The 26,625-nt window shown below is 37.6% G+C and overlaps 3 protein-coding genes and 1 long non-coding RNA gene across 7 annotated transcripts; 3 read left to right on the forward strand and 1 right to left on the reverse strand.

The window, feature by feature from the left end:
* Positions 1–201: 201 nt before the first annotated feature.
* Positions 202–6,030, forward strand: LOC143304852 (uncharacterized). Its single transcript, XM_076627325.1, has 2 exons — positions 202–318; positions 419–6,030. Exon 2 carries the CDS (start codon positions 1,023–1,025, stop codon positions 3,558–3,560), a length of 2,538 nt encoding a protein of 845 aa, XP_076483440.1. The 5' UTR covers positions 202–318; positions 419–1,022; the 3' UTR covers positions 3,561–6,030.
* On the reverse strand, positions 4,814–8,863 carry LOC117164314 (uncharacterized). Of its 3 annotated transcripts, none has more exons than XR_013061485.1 (5): positions 8,747–8,863; positions 7,050–7,231; positions 6,396–6,500; positions 5,624–5,919; positions 4,814–5,219 (listed from the first exon to the last, which is right to left on the reverse strand). It is a non-coding gene; the product is annotated as an uncharacterized LOC117164314 (long non-coding RNA). The 3 variants fall into 3 exon arrangements; XR_013061484.1 differs by having other exon boundaries at positions 8,692–8,846; XR_013061483.1 differs by lacking the exon at positions 8,747–8,863 and adding an exon at positions 8,223–8,740.
* LOC143302408 (glutathione S-transferase-like) lies at positions 5,709–7,520 on the forward strand. Of its 2 annotated transcripts, XM_076627328.1 has the most exons (3): positions 5,709–5,786; positions 5,890–6,032; positions 7,060–7,520. In XM_076627328.1, the coding sequence occupies exons 2-3, from the start codon at positions 5,907–5,909 to the stop codon at positions 7,225–7,227; spliced, it is 294 nt and encodes a 97-aa protein (XP_076483443.1). In that variant the 5' UTR covers positions 5,709–5,786; positions 5,890–5,906; the 3' UTR covers positions 7,228–7,520. The 2 variants fall into 2 exon arrangements, with proteins under 2 accessions (XP_076483443.1, XP_076483442.1); XM_076627327.1 differs by lacking the exon at positions 5,709–5,786 and having other exon boundaries at positions 5,796–6,032.
* Positions 8,864–9,194: 331 nt separating the features above from the next.
* LOC143304853 (glutathione S-transferase-like) lies at positions 9,195–12,447 on the forward strand. The gene is made up of 4 exons (XM_076627326.1): positions 9,195–9,492; positions 10,461–10,596; positions 10,908–11,075; positions 11,333–12,447. The coding sequence occupies exons 3-4, from the start codon at positions 10,931–10,933 to the stop codon at positions 11,638–11,640; spliced, it is 453 nt and encodes a 150-aa protein (XP_076483441.1). The 5' UTR covers positions 9,195–9,492; positions 10,461–10,596; positions 10,908–10,930; the 3' UTR covers positions 11,641–12,447.
* The last annotated feature ends 14,178 nt before the right edge of the window (positions 12,448–26,625 follow it).

Raw genomic sequence — 26,625 nt, forward strand, 5'->3', positions numbered from 1 at the left:
TGTATTTCTTTACTAGGCCATGTTGATTAAAACCGAAATGATTTCGATTCATCTATTCACAAGAACGCAACGGCCTCGGAAGCTGTGTTGTGATTTCCTATCGATCGTTTCCCTCTACACAGTGTTCATATGAGCCATGTTTGTTCTTAGCAATGCCTTATAAAAAACTGCCTGTGCTGGAGATAGACGGGAAACCGGTAGCGCAGAGTAACGCTGTGGCGCGATACTTGGCGAGGAAGTACGATCTAATGGGAAAGGACGAATGGGATGCGATGATATGCGACGAGCTCGTCGATACTCTTGGAGATTTGAAGCAAGGTGAGTAACTGATGAGATGACTTTGCATTTGTCTCACCACAGAGACAGACGTTCAAGAATTCATTGTGAAAAGACGAGTACAAACAAGATACGTATGTAGTATCGTGGACGAAAGGCCTGGGAAATATCGGGCGAACTATGAACAGTGTCGCGAGAGCCGAGGCGCCGTCGGGCCCATCAATGTGTCATCGGTCTTTTCAAGTGCATAGTTTCGTGGAAAAGACCTACGTGACCCTGGCTACGAGCGTCTGCAGAACACGTGTGCGGTGGGCCTAGGAAAAGGACAACAGAATGCGACAACGGCCAGAAAGGGGCAGTCGAGAAACAGAGTGCGAGTCGAGGAGCAGAGTGTGCGAGTCGAGGAGCAGAGTGCGAGCGGAGGAGCCGAGTGCGAGTTGAGCGGAGACGGAGGTTGCGAGTGGCGTTGCCGATAGAGTGTGGATTGCGCTGTTTTCTGTACGTTTGGTGTGAATAGTTCAAGTTAAGCTACAACCGTCTTTTCTGTCTAATTAACATCTCTATTGTCCACTTTTTGTAAACATATTACATCACGATATTACATATTTTTGGGGGCTCGTCCGGGATTGGACAAGACAGAAAACGAAACGGTTTAACAGAGCTATTCGAGCTAGTTGTGAATTTACCGGTACGCGGTGCGGTAAAAGACGATATCGTTGACTGTTTAAGTTTGTGTAGTGTGAAAAATGGCAAACGTCGGGGACGAACGATTGTCGGGTGAAGAGGGTTCGACGCTGGAGGAGCTGAGGAGTAAGCTCGCGCGAATGAACCTCCCTATATCGGGTGCGAGGTCAGTGCTGATTGCAAGGCTGAATCGGGCGTGTAGGGCTGGACAATCGTATCCTAAGGGATCGACGGGCGGTGAAGAGCTAACCGGTCAACGAGATTTAGGAAACGTACAGAGAGCTGAGCGTGATTGTAACGAAGATGAAGATGTTGAGAAAATGAATACGAAGGAGTTGAAGGAGCGCCTCGCTAGTTTGGGTTTAAAAACGACGGGCAGAAAAGTAGAATTACGCGCACGGCTACAAGCGGCCATGGATGGTAACGACATATCGTCGGAAGAAGAAAGCGACGACGAAAGTGAGGATGAAGATGACAGAAAAAACGCCAGAGGATACAAGAGAGGTACGCGAAGGGTGTATCAGGACCGTGACGAATGTTGTCGAAGGGCATGTGTTGGTTCGACACTGAGTTTTAGAGACGTCGAAGATGCATTAGAGTCGTTTAGTGGCGACAAAGGTGAAAATGTCGAACGATGGTTCGAGTCGTTCGAGGAAGTCGCTGATACGTGCATGAGGTCGGATGGGCAGAAGGCAGTCTACGCGAGGAAGCTGCTGAAGGGATCAGCGAAAATATTTGCGAGCTTCGAGTGTCATGCCAGGACTTGGCATGAGTTGAAGAGGGGGCTAGTGAAAGAATTTTCGAGAAAAGTCAACAGTAGGCAAGTTCATCAAAAACTTGAAGAAACAAAAAAGGAGAGTGATGAAGCATGTTTGGCTTACATGTACCGCATGCTCGAAATAGCCAGCCATGTGGACATGGAGGAGGAAGCAAAGGTGGAATACATAGTAGATGGAATAATCGACGACGAGAACAATAAGGCTGTATTGTACGGCGCTACGTCAATCAAAGGGTTGAGGAAGAGGTTAGTGATGTACGAAGAGCAGAAGAGGCGCAGAGCAAAGTCGATTGTGAAGCCGGCTAAAACCCAGAAGAACGGGAAGCCCAGTCAATCTGTAGATGCAATGAAGAAAAGAAGATGCTTCATTTGCGGTAGTGAGGATCATCTAAGTGTTAAGTGTCCGGAGAGGGGAGAAGGTGTTAGGTGTTTCAAATGCAACGAGCTTGGACATGTGGCGGCGAATTGTACAGCGCGACAAGTAAAGACTTACGTAATCTCAAGACCGGAGAGGAAAAAGTACGTGAAGGACGTGTCGATAGATGGCTGCAGGTTTGTCTCGTTAGTGGATACAGGTAGTGACCTTACGTTCATACGAGCGGATGAGTATGTGAGGTTAGGATCACCACCTCTGGGAAACTGCAAACTTAAGTTTGATGGTTTTGGTTCCGCTGGCAATAGTACCTGGGGCGAGTTCACAAGGGTAATGACGGTCGACGGGTACGACTTTACTGTCACTCTGCATGTTGTCTCGAATAAGGTAATGACAAGACACAGTCTACTCTTAGGTACCGACTTTTTAGACCAGGTAGAGTTGCGAGTCAAACGGGGCAAGGTGACATTTTTACGACTCGACGATCAGACCGACGGTCACGAGGACGCGCCGGATGTACTGAGGGTAAACGCGATAGAACAATCCGACGAGATCGACTTGTCACATGTACGAGAATCTCATTACCGTGAAGCCATTCGGGATATTATTAAAGGGTATAGGCCGGAGAAGAAGAAAGACGTCGGGATAACCGCGAAAATAGTTCTGAAAAGCGACAAACCGGTAGCGCGAAGACCGCGAAGACTGGCGCCGTCGGAAAGAAAGGAAGTAGATGATCTGATGGAAGCGTGGATAAACGAGGGTGTCATCAAATCGTCAGACTTGGAGTATGCGAGTCCGATAGGTGTAGTTAGAAAGAAAGATTTGTGTGTGCGTGTGGCTAGATGGGCCTTGTTACTAGGCGAGATTAAGTATCAGGTGTGTCATCGGCCGGGGAAAAGTATGCAGCATGTAGATGCTCCGAATAGGAACCCCCTGCCGAGCACTATGTATGTAACGGAGAGTGAAGACGGGCTGATTGCACGGTTGAGAAGGGCACAGAACAAGGACATCGAAGTCCGTAGGATTTTGGACGCCGCAACGTGCAGTCAGGCCGATGGGCAGGTAGTAAGGAACAATATTTTGTGTAAGGAGTGTGAGGACGATGTGCTAATAGTAGTATCGAAGGCGATGCGGGCTCAGGTAGTCAGGCAAGCGCACAAGCGTGGGCATTTCGAGGTTACCAAAACAGAAGCTATGGTCAAGAAGGACTTCTGGTTCAAGGGGTTACGCGAAAAGGTCGAACACGTGGTATCCAACCGCCTTGACTGTAGCCTAACCGAGCGAAACATAGGTAAGCTAGAAGGGAACCTGCGAAATTACAAGAAAAGAAGAAAGCGTGTGAAGCAGTACCGAAGGAAGGACCCGCACACACCTCGATTTTATGAAGCCTTGGGTCCTGAACGCCGAAGTGACGCATCTGATGACAGCGAGATAAAAGGCAACATCTGAGGGCAGATGTTATTGCAGGATGGCCGAATGTAGTATCGTGGACGAAAGACCTGGGAAATATCGGGCGAACTATGAACAGTGTCGCGAGAGCCGAGGCGCCGTCGGGCCCATCAATGTGTCATCGGTCTTTTCAAGTGCATAGTTTCGTGGAAAAGACCTACGTGACCCTGGCTACGAGCGTCTGCAGAACACGTGTGCGGTGTGCCTAGGAAAAGGACAACAGAATGCGACAACGGCCAGAAAGGGGCAGTCGAGAAACAGAGTGCGAGTCGAGGAGCAGAGTGCGAGCGGAGGAGCCGAGTGCGAGTTGAGCGGAGACGGAGGTTGCGAGTGGCGTTGCCGATAGAGTGTGGATTGCGCTGTTTTCTGTACGTTTGGTGTGAATAGTTCAAGCTAAGCCACAACCGTCTTTTCTGTCTGATTAACATCTCTATTGTCCACTTTTTGTAAACATATTACATCACGATATTACACGTATGTCTTTCCGTTAAGCGAATGTTACAGTTTGTTTGCAAAAGTCAGTTTTTAGATTATAGAATCGTAGATAGAATTTAGAGGATAGAAACTTTTAGTAGTCACTTTTAGTTTAGTAAAGTCTTATCGACAATAAGCAGACTACGTTATGATACAACGATTCCAACTGAAGATTTCTATCGACATCACGAATTCGATGGCTTCCAAATTTTCTTCTCTGCAATCTCAGACGCTCAACTCGAAAGAATCTTTTAGATCCCCCGACAAACACTCGACTCAGGTTATCTATTATCGTAATCTTCCTACGGGATTTTTTTTAACTGCGTTGCGTTAACGAATAACGGGATAACATCACGTTTCTCTCAACGCCTTTCAACGTTCTACAACTTTTATTCTTTGCAAATCCCTGTCTCTATATGATAAACGCTGGTTATCCGCGGAAGGAGCGAGGACAACAAAGTGTTACTCAATGATCAAAGACAGGAAGATCCTGGTACGCGATAACGTTAGTAATTTCCAATTACGATATGTGTGATTACGTAACATCTGCTGTCTGCATAATGCGTTAACGATCCGCGCGTTGATCGCATAAATATAAATCGAAGGGAATGGAATCGCTCGAAACTCATGCAACTATCCGCAGGTGTTTAAAATCGTGTTTTTACACCGCCAACGTAACGTCACGCCAGTCGAATCGAAAAATTATTACTAGACAGAGAAGGTGAACAAAAAACGAGGTAAATAGGCTACCGATTGAATAATATCATAACGATCGTATCTCTGGTTTTTGCTCGTCTTTTATATTTGTTTCAAATGTATAAAATATAATCGTATCGATATCGTCCACGATTAAAGCCATCCATCCGCCATCGACGAGGAACGAACGATTATATTTTATCATTTATGCGAATCCTTCTCTTCTCTTCTTTCTCTATTTACGCCCCTCGCCTTGCTTCGTACCGCCGATGATTCACAATTCGATGCACCTGAACAGCTGGAACGTCGCAGATTTTTCCGTACGATAACAAACGCGTTTTTGATGGCCTGCTTTAAACCGTGACGATCGCCATGACGTGCATCAATTGTCGAATGATGTAGTGCGACGATACTCCTACGCAACTTTTTTTTACGCTGTTTTTTCCTCCATTTTTTCTTCCTGTGTGTTATCACATGATCACGAGATACCTGTATAGAAGATGCAAAGAGTCTGTGAAGAATTTACAGATATTTAAGATTATCATAATGATTAAGCAAAAGCTAAGACGCAAAATATTGCTCAAGATGTAATTATGTAATATTTACTCAATTTCTAGAAGACTGTTTATATCTTGTTGTTATTCTTGATATGGAGATAAATATAGTATACTTTATTAAGACCTAGATAAAAGACTTTTTTCTCGTTTCTCTTCTCTTACTTAATCACTAAGAGTTATACAACGTTTATTCGATAATTCTGCTTCTCCTGACCTTTCCACAAATGGTTGTTTATATCTCGACATTCTTGGTACTTTTAATCAAATTTTAATAACAGTACTTTACTCGTCAGAAGTAAATAAAAAAGCTCTAAGTAGAAGCAAGGATTTACTTACCTTTCCTTTCTCGAATCTCAGTTAGCAATGTTGTTCCTCTTGAAAGATTCTCCAAGTTTCCAAGACAATTTCCACGCTGGTAACATTGTATATATTTCAAGTATCGTGAACCACAGGAACTTGTTGAGGCAATATTGAAGAAAGCAAAGAGAATGAAGAAATTGTAGGTACTATGAGAGGCTACTCCTTCTTTCACAACTTATTTTCTCTTCGTTTGGGGGGAAAAACACAAATGAACGTAACGGTTGGTTTCATATACGTTTCAGAAATCTGCTACTATCGCATGGTGGAGAATCCTGAAAAGAAGGAAGCGAGGAAGAATCAACTTTTGAACGAAACAATACCATTTTACTTGACTAAATTCGACCAGATTATTGGCAAAAATAAAGGATATATCATTCCTTCTACCGTAAGATTTTTTATCCAAATTTAATGTTAAAATTTTTAGTCTTTGTGCAAACTGGGCCATGTTGTCCATAAAAAATTATTGAAACTTTGTTGCGACAAGACAGCTTTAATTGTTGAGAGCAGAGTGTATCTTTAAAATTCACTCCTGTTAGTTTATGTACAAATGAATTTGCCAAGATTTTCAGCTTTTAGATAATTATTCATGTATCTTCCTCATCAAGTTTGATAGAAATTATTACTATCGTAATCAAAGCAAAGATTAAGATATGTAAAATCATTTCTCTGGATATGACACTCTTGTTTAATGAGTGATAAATGATACCATTCGAAATATCATATTTATATAATATATAATGATACTTACAAGTGTAATCACTTAAGTACAGATATCTGAATTTTTCTCACTGTCACTGACATAGATACGTATTATCGTTCCTTAGATTACTTGACCAGTTTATTTCTTTCATCACTGTGTTATTATATAATAATAATAAATAGTCACATTAAATTAATTTAGTATGATTATGTTGTTTAATAATACGTGTTTCATTGCAAAATATTTAGCGATTGAAGGGCTCATAGGAAACATGAAAGTGAAAGAATACTAGAATCTAGAGTTTACGATTTCAATTTCTTTAACGAGATATTTATCATATTACACAATTCCTGTAAATGTATTTGTAATTATATCGCCGAAGAATTGTATTTAATTAAGCTATGAAATTGTGGAATCGTGAGAAGGATTATTTTTATAGAACTGTCTAATTTCCATTCGACATTGATTCAGGATACACATTACTCTTTTTTACATAATACCAGTTTTGTCATTTTTAATTAACAAATACCTCCAAAGGTTGAAGTTTCTAAAATTATCCATTAAATTCTGACAATAAAATAAAAATCCAAATTCTTCCTAAAAAGCTAGTGATCTTTAGTTAAGAGTTCGATTTTTCACATTTTTCAAGGTAAATTAAAAAAATTGTTTAATAGAGGAGGTACAAAATAAATGTATACAAACCTTTTTTCAGACGACATGGGCGGACTTCGTATTTACAGCGGCCCTTGAAAATTACGAGTATATGTTTGGGGCATCAGCTTTAGATAAATATCCAGCTCTTCGAGCATTGAAGAGAAGGATTCATAGTATACCGGCCATTTCTGATTGGCTGATTAGGCGCCCATTCACCAACAGTTAAAAAGCTAAAAATGTGTGGAAAAAAGATGACCAGTACACCAGTATATATATATATGTACGCTGGCATCGCTATGTTGGTAAATGTTCGATGTTATACGTGTCGTAAAATGTAACAGTTCTATTTAAAAAAAAAAATTTCGTTTCTATGAGTACGTTAAAAGTTTAACTATAAAAAGTCTCATCTGAGCTGTGCTCCTTTATGGAAGGTATTATTGTGTTTGAAAGAACACAATATATAATAAATGTATGTATGTTGTATAATAAATGTATGTTCTTTCGAAAAAAGTTCGAAAATTTTCTTTCTTTTATTCGTACTTAACTTTTTAATAAAATGCACGATTAATTCTTGTGTCTCGTTTAAACAGCTTTTGGTCTATCGTTATTTCGAATTATTTGAACATCGTGTGAATTTACTATTTAATTTTACAATATCATTTACTATATAATTTTACAATTATAATTTTACAATATCAATAATTTACAATAAGTGAGGGAAAAATCATTGAATGTTATATCTAGATGTCTATATACTATTTTAAACAATACTTAACTCGAGATACTCGTTTCGTCTCTTCATGATACTTACTGGCAATACCGAGTACAAATATGATGTTCTTTGAAAATAAAAAATGGATTTGAAAACGTTAATGCACGTAAATTAAATTTGGTTTGGACATATATGACACAATTTGTATGGACAATGAAGAGTACGAATCTACGAATTTCGAGGTAAAAGTATTGATATATGTATCGATATTTCTGGTCGTTACAATATCTCTAATCAATACAAAGTTCTAACTGAATGTTAGAATGTTAAACGTTAAAACGTTTAAAACGTTAAAATGTAATAATAAAGTATAAAGTATAATAAAGTATAAAGTATAATTTCGTCTGTGGTATAATCTTTCTATTCCATTTTGTTACGTCGCACCGCGAGCAATATGGCAACCAGATGTCACCGGATACTCGCAGCGTATCCTCCATAGTTTCAAGTACCTTCCATAAATCTCATAGATTTCCTAGAAAAGGTCCTTCAAACCAAACAAACGTCTGTTTCCGAAGAATTTCTAAAGACTATTGTCTACCCCGACTGGACAAGGGAAAGTTAGTTTTTCTCACGTATGCTGCAACTTTCCTCCCACTAACCACTTTCTCTCGAGGGTGGTTAAGACCCTTCGTTAACCAATTAACAACGAAGCCACTTCCTTCACTCTCCTAACTAAAATCGTCACCTACAAATCCAATGGTCCCGTGCGCTAGACACACCCATCCTTAGCTTTCCTCCGAGACAGCATCGTCTCCCAAGACAGTTCTGATTTCACATCCTTCGAACGGTCAATATCCTTCCACCGGGTAGGACACACCCACAGATCAGTCACTCATTCATCTCGTACATATTCTCAACGCGAGAATTGATTGTAATTTCAACAAATAAATAAAAAAAAAAAATCTCGTACATACGCACCAGCGTAACTGCCTTCGTTATAAGTTGTTGGAATAAACGGTGAAATATAACTTACTATACTGTGTCATATTCATTTAACCACCTCTTATCTTAACCGAAACAGGGGAACGACTACTTCGCGGCGTCGATTCACCGAATCGTAGCGAGAATTTACGCCTCTCGCTGCTGCGACTGCGTCTCTCCGCGAACGGTCGTAACACATTGATCGACAGAAGTACTAAACTCTAATAACATAAATTTATATATTTTCTATTTCCCAGCCACCAGTTTTATGGATTTTTCTATCTTCTGTACTACTTTTATCCCTTTTATTTTTTCTTACATGAGATTATTGTAAATTTAATATCATTTGTTCGCAATATTTGTTATTTATCTTTCCTTGAATTTGAAATTTCGCGCTTCAATGTTGTGTGTTGTTCGACGTTTTATCGAACGATGTTTATCGAACTAGTTTATGAATACATACATAATCATTAAAGAATCTATAAACCTTACTAGTTTGTTTTTACTAAGTTTTGTTACAGAAAACATGTTCTCATAAGTTTTCAACTTTAATTTATGGAAATTTATTAACCTTAAACTATAAAATCATTCAATGAGTCTTTCCGGATGTTTTTATGTAGTCATAATTTCACATATCAGCACAGCTCCACCAATAGGATAAGAGTTACATGGAAGCAACAGAGGGGAAGAAGAACATATAGAGATCTAAAGGTTATTTTTGTCTCATTCAAGTTTCTGTTAACCGGCTTGGAAATTTCCTGTGCTTGTTTCGACTTTGAAATCTTAAAAAAAAAAATTGTAAGTAAATAGTATATATATAGTATATATATCCTAAATCAAAGTTTCTCTTTATAAATAATAAACCGTTTAAAAACTATATTTTGTATGTTTTTTCCTTATTCATAATTAAATAATAAATATGAAATACTTCTACAGAAAGCCGACATCCTTCAATTAACCGAATTAGCAGATGATTTAAAAATTAGTAGTTGAAAGAAATAAATGTTATTACATGTTCATAATTGATCGATAAATTTAAGTATACAATTAGAAAATGTTTCTTCTTTATTGATAACTAAATAATACAGATAAGATACAAGATACTTGTACGAAAAGTCGGCGCGTCGTTCAATTAACGGAACAGCAGAGGATTTGAAAATTAGTAGTTGAAAGAAATAAATGTTATCATATGTTCATAATTGATCGATAAATTTAAGTATGCAAGTAGAAAATGTTTCTTAAGTTTGGAAGAATATATAATCATGCTGAATGTTTTGTAGTTACGAAAGTTGTCTACAAACATACATTGTACATACGACTAGTAATGGTACTAAATTACTGTTAGAGGGTCTTGGGTGTATAGAACCATATGGTTAAATTAATACTAGAGATAACGAATCGTGCGAATGTAATTAATATTTTGAAATGCGTTGTTTGCATTAATTGATAGTTTTCTTATAAACTTTTTTATAAACAATTTCATTGCTATAGAAAAAAGATAAATGCCGGTAATATGTCTATCCTACTTAAATAGAAAGTGCAATATTTTGTTATAATATTTGGCGCAAGTTTATACATTATTACATCCAAAAATAATATTCTTTTTATATCTAAGCTATATTAAAATATAAAGATACAAATAGCTATGCGAGTAGTTAGTAGTTGATGCTTTTTACTTAAATTGTCTTATACTTCATAATTTGTAATAATATAATTCTTGTCATCAATGATTCTTTGTTTTTACTTTGTATATATTATACTTCCAGGAAGATGCCGCTCTATAAATTGACTTACTTCCCAGTTACGGCATTGGCAGAACCAATCCGTTCTTCTTCAGCTATGCTAGTATTCCATTTGAAGATGAACGTATCAAAAAGGACGTCTGGCCAGAAATAAAGCCCTGTAAGCTTAAAATTTAAAGAAATTCTGTTTCTTAAATCTCATCTTTCCTAATTTAACTAAAGTAGCTAAATAAAGTAGAACACAATTATGCAGAGTATAACAGAGATTATTGTTTACTCTCCATTGCTCTATAAGATATGTGGGAGAACAATAGGTATTGTTAAGGAGACAATGCCCTTTGTTTGCTGATAAATTATCAATAAATTAAATTATATCTTTCCAAAACAGATAACAGGAAGCTAGATATTTAAGAAGCATCATAATCTGTTTGTTCGATAGAATCTTTGATTCTATTAGTTGTATGTTTTTAGTGACTCCTTATGGCCAGCTTCCTATGCTCGTAGCTGATAGAAGGAAGGATGGTCAGTCTACAGCTATTTGCCGTTACTTAGCCAAACAATATGACTTAGCTGGAAAGACTGACTGGGCAAATCTTCATATTGATGCCACTGTTGATACTATTCATGATATTCGTCATAGTGAGTATCCAGTGCTGTTTTGCATAAATCTTATGAGAATCTTGATAACAGATAGTACATATCTGTTCAGGTATTTATTAGTTGAAATCCGATTTAATATTTGATTTAATCGAACGATACACGTATGTCAACAATACAAGACAAAGGATTAAAAAGGATTGTAATTCTATCTTCAGTATCATTTAAATTTCGCACAACACTGTATTCAAATTAGTATAACATTAGCGAATAGTATTTAACTGAAAACAAATTTTCAGAAATTGCCGCCTTCCACTATGAGGAGGACGAGAAGGTCAAAGCTGCAAAACGCAAGGCTGCTGAAGAGACGCTGCTGTTCATTTTAGAACGTTTGGACCAGCAAGTGAAGGAAAATGACGGCTACTTCTACGATGGTACTCTCTCTTGGGCTGATTTAACATTCGTTGCTCTGCTCGATTATTTGAACTTTATGTACAAGTCTGATCTGATCGAGAATTACGAGAATCTGAAGCTGCTGGAGAAAAAGGTCCTCCTCCTGCCCAAGATCAAAAACTGGATTGAGAGACGCCCAGTTAGCGAATTTTAAACTTCACGATTGCTTATGGTTTTATAAGCGTTTAAAGATTGCGGTCTTAGTGTGTTGAGAGAATGAAGAACGAATCGTGTTGATGGAAGTTTGTATGGAATATACTGATTGCTTTTAACATTCATTAGTTCCAGTTATTACCGATATTTTTGTCATTTAGTTAGGGTTTTCCCTTTAGATTACGTTGTGATAGAGAACTATTATTTGTGTATCCCTGTTAGAATTTAATCTTGGAATTAGGATTAATATTCTGTGGAAGACACAATGTTTATGTTGAAATAATATAATGTGATATTTATTAAACAATTATTTCGAGAGTTATAAATGTGCGTTCTGGAATGTAGACAGTTGGCTAGTTATTCACAGACTGACTGCCTTAGTGACCTGTGGCGCTTGTAAAGATTTTGAACCCCCACTCTCTATAATGAGTGTGACCTGAGTAGATGCCTGTGTAACGTCACGTGCCACGGAACCTTCTAGCAGCTTCTCGATACAAAGCGCTACGCTGTCAAGGCGCGACACCGACGTGCCCAATGTTCCATCCATATCCTTATGTTTCTTCCGCCGAGTTCTCGGAAGAGCATGCACGCGCCAGCCGCCGCGGTACATCTAACGAACGTACGCTAGTGGGGATGGCGCTGGGCAACGAATGGAAGAATCTGTACGATCAAACACTCTATCCGCATGCGACTGATATCGTTGTATTCCAACAATTCCTACAGAAACATACGAACTATATAAACTGTTGACACGATGTTGTGCTTTTGTATTATAGAGATAATAATAAAACCATCAAACAATCATTAATTATGTTTTTTATTATATTCATTAAGAATTGAAGATTACCTCCTTGGTGATCTTGATAATATCGTATTTTACAAATGTTGAACAAAAAAAATGTATGATTATTTTATTCAATACGTTATGAGGGTTGCTTTAAAAAAAATACGAGTTACATATTTCTTTGAAAAAAGTATGATTTTTGTCGATACAATAATGTTCTTCTGTTATCGCTTTAAAGTTGAGTACTTCGTTGATTACACGAGAGAACTCGCCTACAGCAAATAAGATACGACCGTGTGTAAAGTAATTAATCTGTTTGCTCGTTGCTAGCTACACATAAGGCTTGCGTAAAAAAAGATATGCATTTCAGTTCAGGCGGAGAATTATGTAGAAAGTCATTTTGTCGATCAATAACTTAGTTAATAAAAGATCAAATTTTCATGTACATAAATGTAAGTAACGTTCAAGTATTAATCATTACATACAATTTTTGTATAATTCGATATCTTGGTCACTTACATCTTACAAATGATATATAGATAATATTTATGAGATACATTGGAGCTATCTTTTAGTTAACGCCATTTTTTCTTGTTTTCTCTGTACTTTTACTATTCTTCCAAAAATATCAAAGGATCGATGACTTCAAATTAAACTAGAATTGGTTCGGTATATTGTCAATCAATGGCTATTTGTATTCACATCTATATCAAAGGAAAACCGATTGCAAAATTAATTATCCTTGCAACTCCGCAATCTGAAACTATGTGTGATCGACCTTGAAGATGACAAATCTCAATGTTTGAAGTAGTACAAAAAGATGATAATTTAATTTCGCTTTATCAAACTGTATAAAATTTGTATACACATACAGAAAAAAAACGGAGTTCAAACATTAATCAACATGAATTATCGGTTATTATTGCTGAGTAATTATTAGGATTAGAGTTTTGGAGTATCGATCGTATCGAGTTTTAACTATCGGTTTCCGCAATTTATTGTTTTTCTAAATTATGTCTAAATGGTATCAGTTTTTGAATATTTTATAGTTTACACTCCAACATACTGACGTAAGCTATCGAAAATAATTGTAAATTATACAATATCATTTTTTTTATATTTCATAATCTAAATTTCAATCTATTTTTTGTATTTAACATCCCTTTTTTATTGTTCGTTCGTTTCGTTTAATTTTTTTCCCTTATTGTCTTTACATATTTGGAGTTTAAACGCGTTATAAGTACGTTTTTTTTAACACGATTACGTAGAATTCTTATTCTGAATAAATTATTTGTTTCCGCTTCATAACTGTTTCTAAATTACAGTGCATTTAATCTTGAAATGCACAGTAACATTTTATACTTTTTACGTTCTAAGGAATTTTCAGGATCGGTTAAAAATTAAATTACAGTAATGGTAATACTCAATATTAATGTCAGACGTGGATACTTCACTGTTTCGTATAATAATTTGTTATCTTGGCATCGATCAAGGTATTTAATATACAAAGCGTACAGATTAATAAGAATTTTAATTAATCCTTCTTCTATAGTATTCACCGTTCTTTTCGAGCTCGTACCATTTCAAATAGACTTTCGAATAGATTTCAAAGATTTGTCTGTTCAAATAAAACGCGATCTTTTTTATTTCCCTATCAGTCGTCCCGTTACTGTTCCGTAGTTTCCAACAGATTACAGATTCGTTTAAAAAACATTTGTAACGAAAAACAAACCCACTCGCAGAAATGTTATTCAATATCGCATTTATAACTTTCATAGACATCCTCCTCTCGTTGCTATCATTGTAAACAGATTGAAACTTCGTTTGCAAACACTCGCGATTAAAAAAAAAAAAAAGAAAAGAAGAATTAATCTTAAACAATTTTATCTTGTGTTCCATTTATAATTTTCATAATTGTCTTCCCGACGTTGTATCATTTTAAATGGCTTTTTTCTATCCATCTATGTTGCAGCGAGATCAACGGTCCTAATTACTAAATTGCACGATGTGTTCATACAAATTCACTTTTTATGAACGCGATGAAACGAAATGAAACCTAAGTAGAGATTTGTTTTCTCATCAAGTATAACGAGTTTTATACTTTGGATAGATTGCCTCGTTGCGAGAAGGTCTTAATCGTTTATAATTGCGATTAAGTAATTGCAATAAGTCATATTTTTAAGAAACGGTCTCACATGCTGTTACACACTCTAATTAGAAAAGGATCATGAAACATTCGGTTTATGATATTATTTGTTTGTAAATCTTCCTGCTTCCAGAAACTTTTTTAAATATGAAAATATTTATATACAAAATTAAATATTTTTTTCAATATCAACACTTCTTGCGTTTATGTTGTCCTAGTCAGAATTATATTATTTCGTGTATCCTGTTGCTTTTTATATGATAGTCCTCCCGTTGGCCGCGGCTTCGTTATCAAGCCTGAGGCCCTCGTCACTAGTGTAACTATCGACAATAAAGGTACCCCACGCGCGACCGGACGATGGAGAACTTCAACGCAGAACCGCTACCTCCCGCGAGCCCTCCCCGGGAGGGCGCCTCGAGCTCGGACTCGGATATTCAGACTCGACATATATATTATTATATATATTATATATACTATTATATCTATATAATATATGTATTTATATCTATAAATATATGTATAAATATATCTATTTAAAAAAATAAAGTTGACCTTCATATATCGCCAATAATATCGCGTGCGTAAAAAGAAACTAATTACATTTAATTCTTTTTTTACATTTATTTATTTTTTATTATTATTTTTTTCACAACTAATTACATTTAATTATTACATTTACATACATTTAACTATTATTACATACATTTACATACATTTAATTATTATTTTTTTCATAATTATATCTCGTTTGAAATATTTTTCGACATAATTAATTGTTTCAAAAACACATATTCCAGCCTTCTAAATGATTTATTTTGCGTATTATACGAATTATTCCATCTATAAATAAATTGTTCTCTATACACACAAACACGCACACAGTCTGTTAATTACACGAGTTAATTGTAACATTTTTCTCGATAAGTTGACAGAGCAAGAAAAATGAGCGACGAACATACCTACAAACTAATCTACTTCAATGCCCGTGGTCGTGCCGAACATATACGGTATATATTTGCATATACTGGCATCGAGTATACCGACGAGAGGATCCCCGAAGAACTCTGGCCTGAATACAAGGATTGTAAGCGTGAAGAATCGATTTTTACTTTCATCGTTCAACTCTCAGATATCTACCATTTACTCAAACTTTTCTGTATATAAAACTTTCGTTTCACGTGCAGGCTAAACTTACTTAAAGTAAAATTTCATACGGAATAAAGTCGAACTTTTCATTAAGTTTTGCTTCCGTAATATCGTGTTTATCGAATACCAACTTAATTCACTTACGATTCTCGAATTTTTGTGTTGCAATCTTTATTGTTTTCAATGAATCGAAGCATTTCGAATATTTTGAGAAAACCGTAAATAGGTGACTTAAAATAGGAATACAAAAATACTTCTACGTTTCTCGTTAATTTAAAAACTTTTTAGGACTTGTCGGAAAAAAAGGATAAAAAATTGAAATCAGTTCGGAAATGAACAAGAACACAGCTAAAAAGTCGAAAGAACAAAGCAGACATAAAATTCGATCTTCCGTTGCGACATTTCTATCGTAAATATTATAATAAAAGTTTTACGCAGCATAGTCTTCGATATAATCTTATATGTCGCTTGCAGATAGAGAAACCAAAAATCAACGTAAATCTGTAAATCAATCCTGTCGGTGTAAAACACAAAATTACGTTCGCAAGAGACATTCGATTTATATTCCTTGCATTTCAATTTTCATTACAAGAACCGTGTACATTTTCTAATATTTTTTCCGTGTCTGGTATTATCTTTTATCCTTGATTTTAAAAACTTTAGGTTCTTCCCAACAGTCAAAAACACGCGATACCATGTCCATCGTAATCGTAAGAAAAGAAAAAAAGGAGAAAGAAGACATTTCTGTATTTCTTTACTAGGCCATGTTGATTAAAACCGAAATGATTTCGATTCATCTATTCACAAGAACGCAACGGCCTCGGAAGCTGTGTTGTGATTTCCTATCGATCGTTTCCCTCTACACAGTGTTCATATGAGCCATGTTTGTTCTTAGCAATGCCTTATAAAAAACTGCCTGTGCTGGAGATAGACGGGAAACCGGTAGCGCAGAGTAACGCTGTGGCGCGATACTTGGCGAGGAAGTACGATCTAATGGGAAAGGACGAATGGGATGCGATGATATGCGACGAGCTCGTCGATACTCTTGGAGATTTGAAGCAAGGTGAGTAACTGATGAGATGACTTTGCATTTGTCTCACCACAGAGACAGACGTTCAAGAATTCATTGTGAAAAGACGAGTACAAACAAGATACGTATGTAGTATCGTGGACGAAAGGCCTGGGAAATATCGGGCGAACTATGAACAGTGTCGCGAGAGCCGAGGCGCCGTCGGGCCCATCAATGTGTCATCGGTCTTTTCAAGTGCATAGTTTCGTGGAAAAGACCTACGTGACCCTGGCCACGAGCGTCTGCAGAACACGTGTGCGGTGGGCCTAGGAAAAGGGCAATAGAATGCGACAACGGCCAGAAAGGGCGAGTCGAGAAACAGTGTGCGAGTCGAGAAACAGAGTGCGAGTCGAGAACGAGAGTGCGAGTCGAGAAGCCGTGTGCGAGTCGAGAAGCCGAGTGCGAGTCGAGCGGAGACGGAGGTTGCGAGTGGCGTTGCCGAGAGAGTGTGGATTGCGCTGTGTTCTGTACGTTTGGTATGAATAGTTCAAGTTAAGCCACAATCGTCTTTTCTGTCTGATTAACATCTCTATTGTCCACGTTTTGTAAACATATTACAACACGATATTACAGCAATGCCTTATAAAAAGCTGCCTGTGCTGGTGTCACGGTGGTCGTGAGAACGCAACGAAAGGATGGTTATGTCTCACATACCTTGGCCAGCAAAATGATGGCTAAGCAGTAATAGAAACCCTATGTGACCGGCATCCAGCGATAGCCCCTCCACAGGAGCCGGGTCCTTGATATAAAAAAGTACCACTCGAGTCGTTGTAAGAACATTCTTTTCTGTGCTGTTTGACCATTCTGTATCGTTACTCTGTCAGTGTTCAATAAATTTTCTAATAACAATCAAAATTTAAGTACGAATTTCTCACCTTGCGTGCAGAACGTGAAATTACCCCGAATCGACGTGACAAAATTGGCGATCCTGCCAGGATCCACTCATCGCATCAAGAGGAAACTTCAACGGGAACTCTACGGATTCTACAGCGAAGGACCACGGTCACCTCCTTGATCAAAAGAAGGATCTGCAAAGAATCTCGGTAAGCTGGCTTTCGTACATTATCGAAACCGTAAGCCTGAAATACGTTCTGAAGATAGTGACTCTTCTTCCGCCGAAAGTGTCATATTTCTCAGCATGAACCCAACTGACAAGAGTACCGCTAAACAAAACGAACTAATCGCTACCCTGATTGAACAATTTGAAAGCCTAACTCACGAGTTTAGAAGCTTTAGAAACAGCACCGATCAAAACATTAAAAACATAAAAGAATTTGCGGAAACTAGCGATAGAAATCGCTCTAAAGAAATACGCGACCTTGCAAAAACCATGGAAATAAAATACGACACCGAGACTGACCAGTCGCAAATAAACGCCCATTTAGAAACCGCTGCTGATAACGTAACGGATGACGAAACTGACGGACCGAACACGTCACAAAGACCACGAGCCGCATCTAGCCGCGCCGCGAATAAACCAATAAACAACTACAACGAAGATCGAGGGCTCGAGGCAGATAAGGCCATACGAACTGTCGAGACACTACGAGGTCGAGATGACGTAGGCGTTGAAGATTTCATCTTATCGGTCCGCAAAGCAAGAGCTAGGCAAGGCAAGTGACAGAGAGCTATTATTAGATCTCATACTGATCGAAAAGATTACCGACAACGCGAAACGAAACATACGATATCTAAAAATCAACTCGTTCGAAGACTTATATTCATGCTTAAGACAACGCGTATTAACACCAACAACTATTAGCAACTGTAGGGACAAATTAAAGAATTTAAAACAAGGGGCAACAGAAAGTGTACAATCTTTTAACTCCAGATTCCGACAACAGCTAAACGAATTAAATTATGCAGTCCAAAACGAAAACCGCACACCAACAAAACGACGCGTAGCTATAGATATTGAAGAACGCGAAGCACTTAAAACATATTTGCTCAACTTACGATACGAGATAGGACAGATGGTGGTATCTAGCGATCCAAAGAACCTGAACCTTGCCCAACAACTAGCAGCTGATAGAGAACAATGGTTACGAGAAGCAAATCGTGTTGCCAACCGCCCAAAGAATCAATCTCACAACATTACATTAGTATCCAAGCGAACTACTACCGATTCACAGCCACAAACTTCTGCTCAGCTACCTAGCAGACCATTAGACGACCGCATGAAACCGAAGTGTCCAAAGTGTTTACGAATTGGACACACAGCCGAAAAATGCTACTCTCGAAATTTTCCATTCGCCAGCCAAGGAAAGATTCCACCTCGAGTAAACCAAACAACGGAGAACCCAGAGGAAGCTTATCTCGAGTTAACTGCACCACCACCGGAAGATTACTATCAATCGTACTGTAATATCGTGATGTAATATGTTTACAAAACGTGGACAATAGAGATGTTAATCAGACAGAGAAGACGATTGTGGCTTAACTTGAACTATTCACACCAAACGTACAGAACACAGCGCAATCCACACTCTCTCGGCAACGCCACTCGCAACCTCCGTCTCCGCTCGACTCGCACTCGGCTTCTCGACTCGCACACGGCTTCTCGACTCGCACTCTCGTTCTCGACTCGCACTCTGTTTCTCGACTCGCACACTGTTTCTCGACTCGCCCTTTCTGGCCGTTGTCGCATTCTATTGCCCTTTTCCTAGGCCCACCGCACACGTGTTCTGCAGACGCTCGTGGCCAGGGTCACGTAGGTCTTTTCCACGAAACTATGCACTTGAAAAGACCGATGACACATTGATGGGCCCGACGGCGCCTCGGCTCTCGCGACACTGTTCATAGTTCGTCCGATATTTCCCAGGCCTTTCGTCCACGATATTACAGTACTGCAACGAAGAGACGGAGGAAGAGCCAGATTCCTCATCGATACCGGAGCAGGAATCAACCTTATAAAAGAAAAAGCCTCACTAAACGTCCAAACTTCTAACCCAAAAACCTTCCTAATGGGAAGTGACAAACATACCACTAACAAAATTTGCAATTTAACCATGCTCAAGAAAAATCATCAATTCTACGTAGTCCCTAACAACTTTCCCCTAATCGAAGATGGAATAATCGGACTCCCATTCCTTACAAAGTATCAATACAGCGTCACTAACAATAAACTAACCTTAGACGAAATTATATTACCATTCCAGGAAACCGATAGCAAAATAAAACCAGGCGAAACTCTAATCTCAGCCCAATACATCGAAGGAAAGCCCACAACAGTATGTTTCATCAACACTGGTAAGCAAATCTGTCACATTACAAACGAAATAGAGAAACCCGATAAACTAAGCCAAATTAATAAATTCGCACAAATAATACGTACCAAACATATTGATCCAGAACTTCGAGAACCCCTTGAGAAAATCCTCATCAATTACTTAGACGTTTTTAATATGGAAACAGACTCATTACCATGTACCAACTTGACAGAACATACAATCACAGTCAAGACAGACAAACCTATAAACATCAAATCTTATAGACCGCCTGAATGTCATAAAAAGGAAATCGAGACTCAAATCAACGACATGTTAGACAAACAAATCATAGAACCATCGGACAGTCCATATAACGCACCAATTTGGGTAGTTCCAAAAAAATTAGATGCATCAGGCAAACAAAAATGGAGAATCGTTATAGATTTTAGAAAATTAAACGAGCAAACAGACCAAGACGCGTATCCTTTACCAAATTCGGACGAAATACTCGAGCACTTAGGCAAAGCTAAATTTTTCTCGGCCCTAGACCTCTCGTCAGGATTTCACCAGATACCTATGGAGCAAAATTCCAAAAAATATACTGCATTCTCAACCCCACAAGGTCACTTCCACTATAATCGCATGCCCTTCGGCCTTAAAAACGCACCGGCGACGTTTCAACGTATGATGGATACCGCGCTACGGGGGTTAATAGGAAATAACTGTTTCGTATACCTGGATGACATTATAATATTCGGGAGCACCATCCAAGAACATAACCGAAATCTAGCCATTATACTAGACAGACTGCAAAATTTAGAATTAAAAATACAACCGGACAAATGCGAATTTTTGAAACCGAAATTAGAATACTTAGGACACGTAGTAACAAAGGAAGGAGTAAAACCTAATCCCAAAAAGATTCAAGCCGTGAAAGACTTTAAAACACCAAAGACCGCGACCCACATAAAATCATTCTTAGGACTCGTTGGATACTATAGAAAATTTATACGTAATTTTTCTAAAATCGCAAAACCATTGACAGATCTCACAAAAAAGGACACTCCATTCTATTGGACCGATAGACAACAACTTGCATTTGACACACTAAAACAAAAACTCTGCGAAGCCCCTGTACTACAATATCCAGACTTTGACAAAACATTCACATTAACAACAGACGCAAGTAACGAAGGGTTAGGAGCAATACTCTCAAAAGACGGACATCCATGCTGTTATATATCCCGAACTTTGAACCCTCCTGAAAAGAATTATTCCACAACCGAGAAAGAGTTATTAGCAATAGTATGGTCAATCAAAAGACTAAGACAATACCTACTTGGTAGAAAATTTAAAATTCAAAGCGATCATCAAGCCTTGAAATGGTTAAAGAATGTTAAAGACCCCTCATCGAGACTCATGCGATGGCGTTTGAGACTCGAGGAGTACGATTATGAAATCGAATACAAAAAAGGAAAAGAAAATACAGCTGCAGATGCTCTATCCCGATTGTATCCTATCACTAATGAAGAAATCCAACCCAATGTAGAAAACCCGGACTATTATGACGAGTATATAGACTGGAAAATCAATATCACCCCAGCTCCGATAACTCAAAAACCTAACCGACCACACTTTAAACAAATTACAAAGACCGAACTGGGAGACTTTAACGAACAGCATTGGTTGCGTCAATTAACCAAACACTTTATTAAACACCGAACCGGACGCTTACAAATAGGAATAAACGACAATAGCTTCAGCACGTTAGAAAAGGTAAATATTCAACTCATGCTAAGGTTTCTAACAACTAGATTCCCTCAAATTAAATTAATATTTGGACAAGATCCGCCAGTAGACTACGATAACGAACAAAAACAAACGATACTACGCGAAAATCATAACGAATTAGTAGGACACTTAGGTATACACCGCACCGTGAAACGAATACAAGAGCACCATCACTGGACAAACCTAGAACAAGACGTTACAGAATTCATACAAAACTGCGACACCTGCCAACGAGAAAAGCTAAATCGTATCAGGGCCAAGGAACAACCTATGATAACTGACACACCCCTTAATCCTAATGACAAAATCGCAATGGACATATTCGGACCTCTCACCAAAACCAAACGGGGCAATCAGTTTATCCTGTCTATCCAAGATCAATTAACCAAATATCTCATCCTCATACCCTTAAAAGACCAAACAGCCAACTCAATCATTAACGAACTTTTGGATCACTATGTGTACATATTTTCCGCACCAAAAAGTATTCTGACGGACATGGGACGAAATTTCGTATGTAAATTGATGGACACATTTGAAAGGGCTTTCAAAATCCGACACATAAAAACCACTTCTTTCCATCCACAATCTAACGGATCCCTTGAACGAACGCATGCCGTAGTAAAGGACCTTATTCGAACTTGTACGACCGACCGACAGAACGACTGGGATGAAAACTTAAAATTAATATGCATGGGATATAATACTTCAGTACACGAGACGACCGGACATACCCCATTCGAACTAACATTTGGACGACAAGCTAACATGCCATCCTCAATATCAACCACTCCTAGCCTAACCAGAGAACAATTGTTTAACCTCTGGAAAAATCGACACAACGCCTATATAGCTAAAGCAAGACGAGTTACCGAATCTAACAAAAAGCGATACCAGAGGGATCAAATGCGAAAAATTATTAAAACACAGACGATATTCCGAGTAAAAGATAAAGTATGGGTACATAACGATCACAAAACTAACAAGCTAGACCACGAATGGCTAGGACCTGCAGAAATCCTCTCATCCAATCCACCCACCTATCTTATCGAATATTCCAACGGTCACACGCAAAGAATCCACGGTAACAGGCTAAAACCCTACCTTTCAGGAAGAAGACCATAATATGGATCATCATAACACTCGAGTACATTAGAAGCGATCTAGAAGTAAAACCATTGAATTACGCCAACATATTCCTGGAACACATTGACAATTGCTATCTGTACAACGAACAAATAGATATCACCCTTATAGTAGGCCTTAACGATCCAATTGACCAAGTTAATATATTACAACGCGTAATAGATTTAATAGACCGTCAATGTAAACCACCTTGCGCTTACACACCAGAAATAAGCAGCCTAAAATTTAAGTACAGAAATCTTCAAAACCTGACTCGGCAACTCAAATTATTATTGCGTTATAAAAGCAAACGCGGATTGCTCAATGTCATAGGCTCAGTATCCAAAACTTTATTCGGAACTCTCGACGAAAACGATTTAGAACTCATTAACAAGAACATCGATACATTATTTGATTCCAACAATAAAATAAAAACAATTCTTAGTAACCAAACCGCACTCATCAAACGCGTGCTAGACAATACCAAAACAAATCAACTTGAAAACTTAGCCAACGATATACACAAGATTGAAAACCACAATGGAAAAAACGAAATATTAGTCTCCCTATTAATTCAAACCGAATCTACCATATCAGAACTCCATATAAACATCGACGAAATTTTTAACACTGTTATGTTAGGGAAACAAGGAATCATAAACCCACAAGTTATAGAACCTGAACAATTCTTAAAAACATTTGACCAAATAACGAGACAAAACTTTATGACTAACCATATCGAACCTTCAGTTCAAAACTTTCAACTAATTCTAGATCTAAGCAAACTAAAGGTATGGATAAGAGATAACAAACTTATATATACAATAACTGTGCCGCTTTTGGAAAACAATGAATGGAAAATAACTAAAATTTACCCGATACCTTCCAAACAAAACTCTGTATTCATTGCGCCTGTAATAGAAACTGATTTGATACTAACCGACTCAGAACAATACACCTTTGTCGATAGTCACTACTTAAACAAATATTGTAAACGAACGGCAATCATCCACATTTGTAAAAGAACTCAACCGAGTCACAATAGAATCAATTCACCTGAATGTAGATCAGAATTAATTACTAATCGACAGACGGTCAAAACTTGCCCGACTGCTGTCTTCAAGCTGGAAGAATTGACGTTCGTACCTTTGCAGACGGAAAACCGTTATATTATTATTCCTGCGAAAAATGTACAAATCGACGTGTTATGTAAGACACATAAAATCCTAGAAATTAGACAACCAAGCTTAATTAGCAGTAAAACCGGGTGCATAATCACATACGATCATAATATTATGAAAATAGGAGGATCACATAAAAATATCTCTTACGAAACCAAATTTAAGAATAGCATATACAGCTTCGAAGAAACAGATGTTCCAATATTAGAGAAAATATTAGAAACAGCTCCAAAAGTAACTCACAATTTTAACCAATATAAAGCCAACCTCGACACATTACAAACACAAATCAGTACCCTGGAATTTGAGCGACGCATAAATTCATTGAAGGAATATGGCATATCCACACTACAAATATTAGGAATCATAGCCCTAGGACTAGGAACAATATATGTAATGTACAAATGTAAACTTTTCGAATGTCTACGCCGATCATTTCCTAAAAATGTACGTATCAAAATACTCTGCCCTACCGCTCGCGTAAACAGGATCGATCAAACATCAACAGTACCATGGACGGTCACCTTCCAAAATATCACCGAAGACGAAGATGAGGGGATCATTCAACTTAGAAGCCCCACCAGAGCCTTACGCTTTAGCGGAGCAAAGCGAAGCTAAGGAGGGGGGAATGTCACGGTGGTCGTGAGAACGCAACGAAAGGATGGTTATGTCTCACATATCTTGGCCAGCAAAATGATGGCTAAGCAGTAATAGAAACCCTATGTGACCGGCATCCAGCGATAGCCCCTCCACAGGAGCCGGGTCCTTGATATAAAAAAGTACCTCTCGAGTCGTTGTAAGAACATTCTTTTCTGTGCTGTTTGACCATTCTGTATCGTTACTCTGTCAGTGTTCAATAAATTTTCTAATAACAATCAAAATTTAAGTACGAATTTCTCACCTTGCGTGCGGAACGTGAAATTACCCCGAATCGACGTGACATCCTCTATGTGCTTCTCGAGCTCTTGTGTCGTCCTGTCTTTGACGGAACATTCTACTTGAAGATCAGCGAGTTGATGCTCGGGATCGTAATTCAATTTTTGGTCGTTAGCAGTAATAAGCTCACGTAACTTCACTTTTGAACTTGATCTTGTTTGGTCTTGATTGTGTTTTCGTGGTGCTTGTGGTGTTCTAAAAGTAATCGTCACGTTGCTTGCATTTTTAGTGCACATTGGTACACTGCACTATGCACAGGCAATGCTTTTGTTGTCATGAAATCTCTCTAACTTTTCAGTAACAAAACCTTTTATTTTATTATTTAATTTTGGATCACGCGCCCCTGGTGAAGATACATTATGTGTTCTCTTTACCTTTATTATGTACACGTTTTCCTTTTGCTCTCAATTTTTCGATCATCTTGTGCTGTTCTATATATTGTGTTCTTATGTTCTTCGCATATAAATCCTGTCGATTGATTTTATCTTTCAGTTGAGGTACATGTTTAATTCTTTACCTTTTTTTTCTTTTTTTTTTTTATGGATTTCTTGATAATCTTTTAGAAGTTGCTCGTTATATTTGGAAAGTTTTCTCACTTCGTCTTCAGCTGTTTCCTAACGGGATTTTTCTTCTTCAAGTTTTTCTGTAATCATTTTTTCTAAACTTCTCCATTTATTCTGTTCTTCTTCGAGTAATTCATTACGTTTCGGTATCTGGCTATCTTTTCCTTTAAAACATTTTATTTTATCAGAGAGTTCTCCTATTTTCAAACTTGCTTCATTTAAGGTAACTTTATGAATTTCCGATTGATGCTTTAACATTTGATGTAAGTCTTCTATTGCTGTTTCACGTTCTTTCAACTGTTCATTAAATTCGTTGTTTAGCATATCCACTCGAGAAATTTCGAGTTCTTGAGCATCGTTTCTTCTTTTAGAAATTTGGCTTATTTTCTCTCGCCTGCTGCTACATGTTGCTGTCATTTTATCAACTTCTTTCTTCTTTTTTTTTCTTTTTTTTTTTTTTTTGAACTTAAAATCTTGATTTGAGGTTTGTGTTTCACTATATGATTTATTATTATTAACTAGTTCAACATTATTCTCAGTAGATTTTTTTTCGCGTGATTTTTATACTTATTTAAATAGTTTAACATGAGCAAATGCATCGTACGTCAGATATACCATTTTTAATAAATTGTCGCCTTTACAACTCGAGTTACCTCTGAACGAGTCGCATGATTGATCAATAAGCCATGAGTAATTATGCAAATTCAGTATTTTTTTCATCTATCTATCTGAATATTATAACAAAGACTTTACATTGAATATTTTATTAAAATTGTAAGTTTTTCATAAACGCTTCAAAATCCACAGTCTATTGATCAACTCCTCTATCCTTTCTCTTTCTCCTCACTAAAATAGATAAATTCCTAATGTAGTTTGTGGATAATATTTTTTTTTTTTTTTTTCTAAAGCAAATCACATTTATCATCTGATATATTTTTTGAAATAATTTCTGTCTGTACATTTTCTTCTTTTCCCTTACTCCTCTTTCTCTTTCTAATGAATTCTTTTTATTCCGTAAAATAGTTTTTGTATATTC

The sequence above is a fragment of the Bombus vancouverensis genome, unplaced genomic scaffold (genome assembly GCF_051014615.1).
Source record: "Bombus vancouverensis nearcticus unplaced genomic scaffold, iyBomVanc1_principal scaffold0060, whole genome shotgun sequence".
Classification (NCBI taxonomy): Eukaryota; Metazoa; Arthropoda; class Insecta; order Hymenoptera; family Apidae; genus Bombus; species Bombus vancouverensis.

Excerpts from the sequence above, each read along its gene's own strand:
- LOC143304853 (XM_076627326.1), top strand. The coding sequence starts at position 10,931 with ATGCTCGTAGCTGATAGAAGGAAGGATGGTCAGTCTACAGCTATTTGC. Across the intron at positions 11,076-11,332 it reads TATTCATGATATTCGTCATA|AAATTGCCGCCTTCCACTAT; the intron begins GTGAGTATCCAG and ends ACAAATTTTCAG.
- LOC143302408 (XM_076627327.1), top strand. The coding sequence starts at position 5,796 with ATGAGAGGCTACTCCTTCTTTCACAACTTATTTTCTCTTCGTTTGGGG. Across the intron at positions 6,033-7,059 it reads GATATATCATTCCTTCTACC|ACGACATGGGCGGACTTCGT; the intron begins GTAAGATTTTTT and ends ACCTTTTTTCAG.
- LOC143304852 (XM_076627325.1), top strand. The coding sequence starts at position 1,023 with ATGGCAAACGTCGGGGACGAACGATTGTCGGGTGAAGAGGGTTCGACG.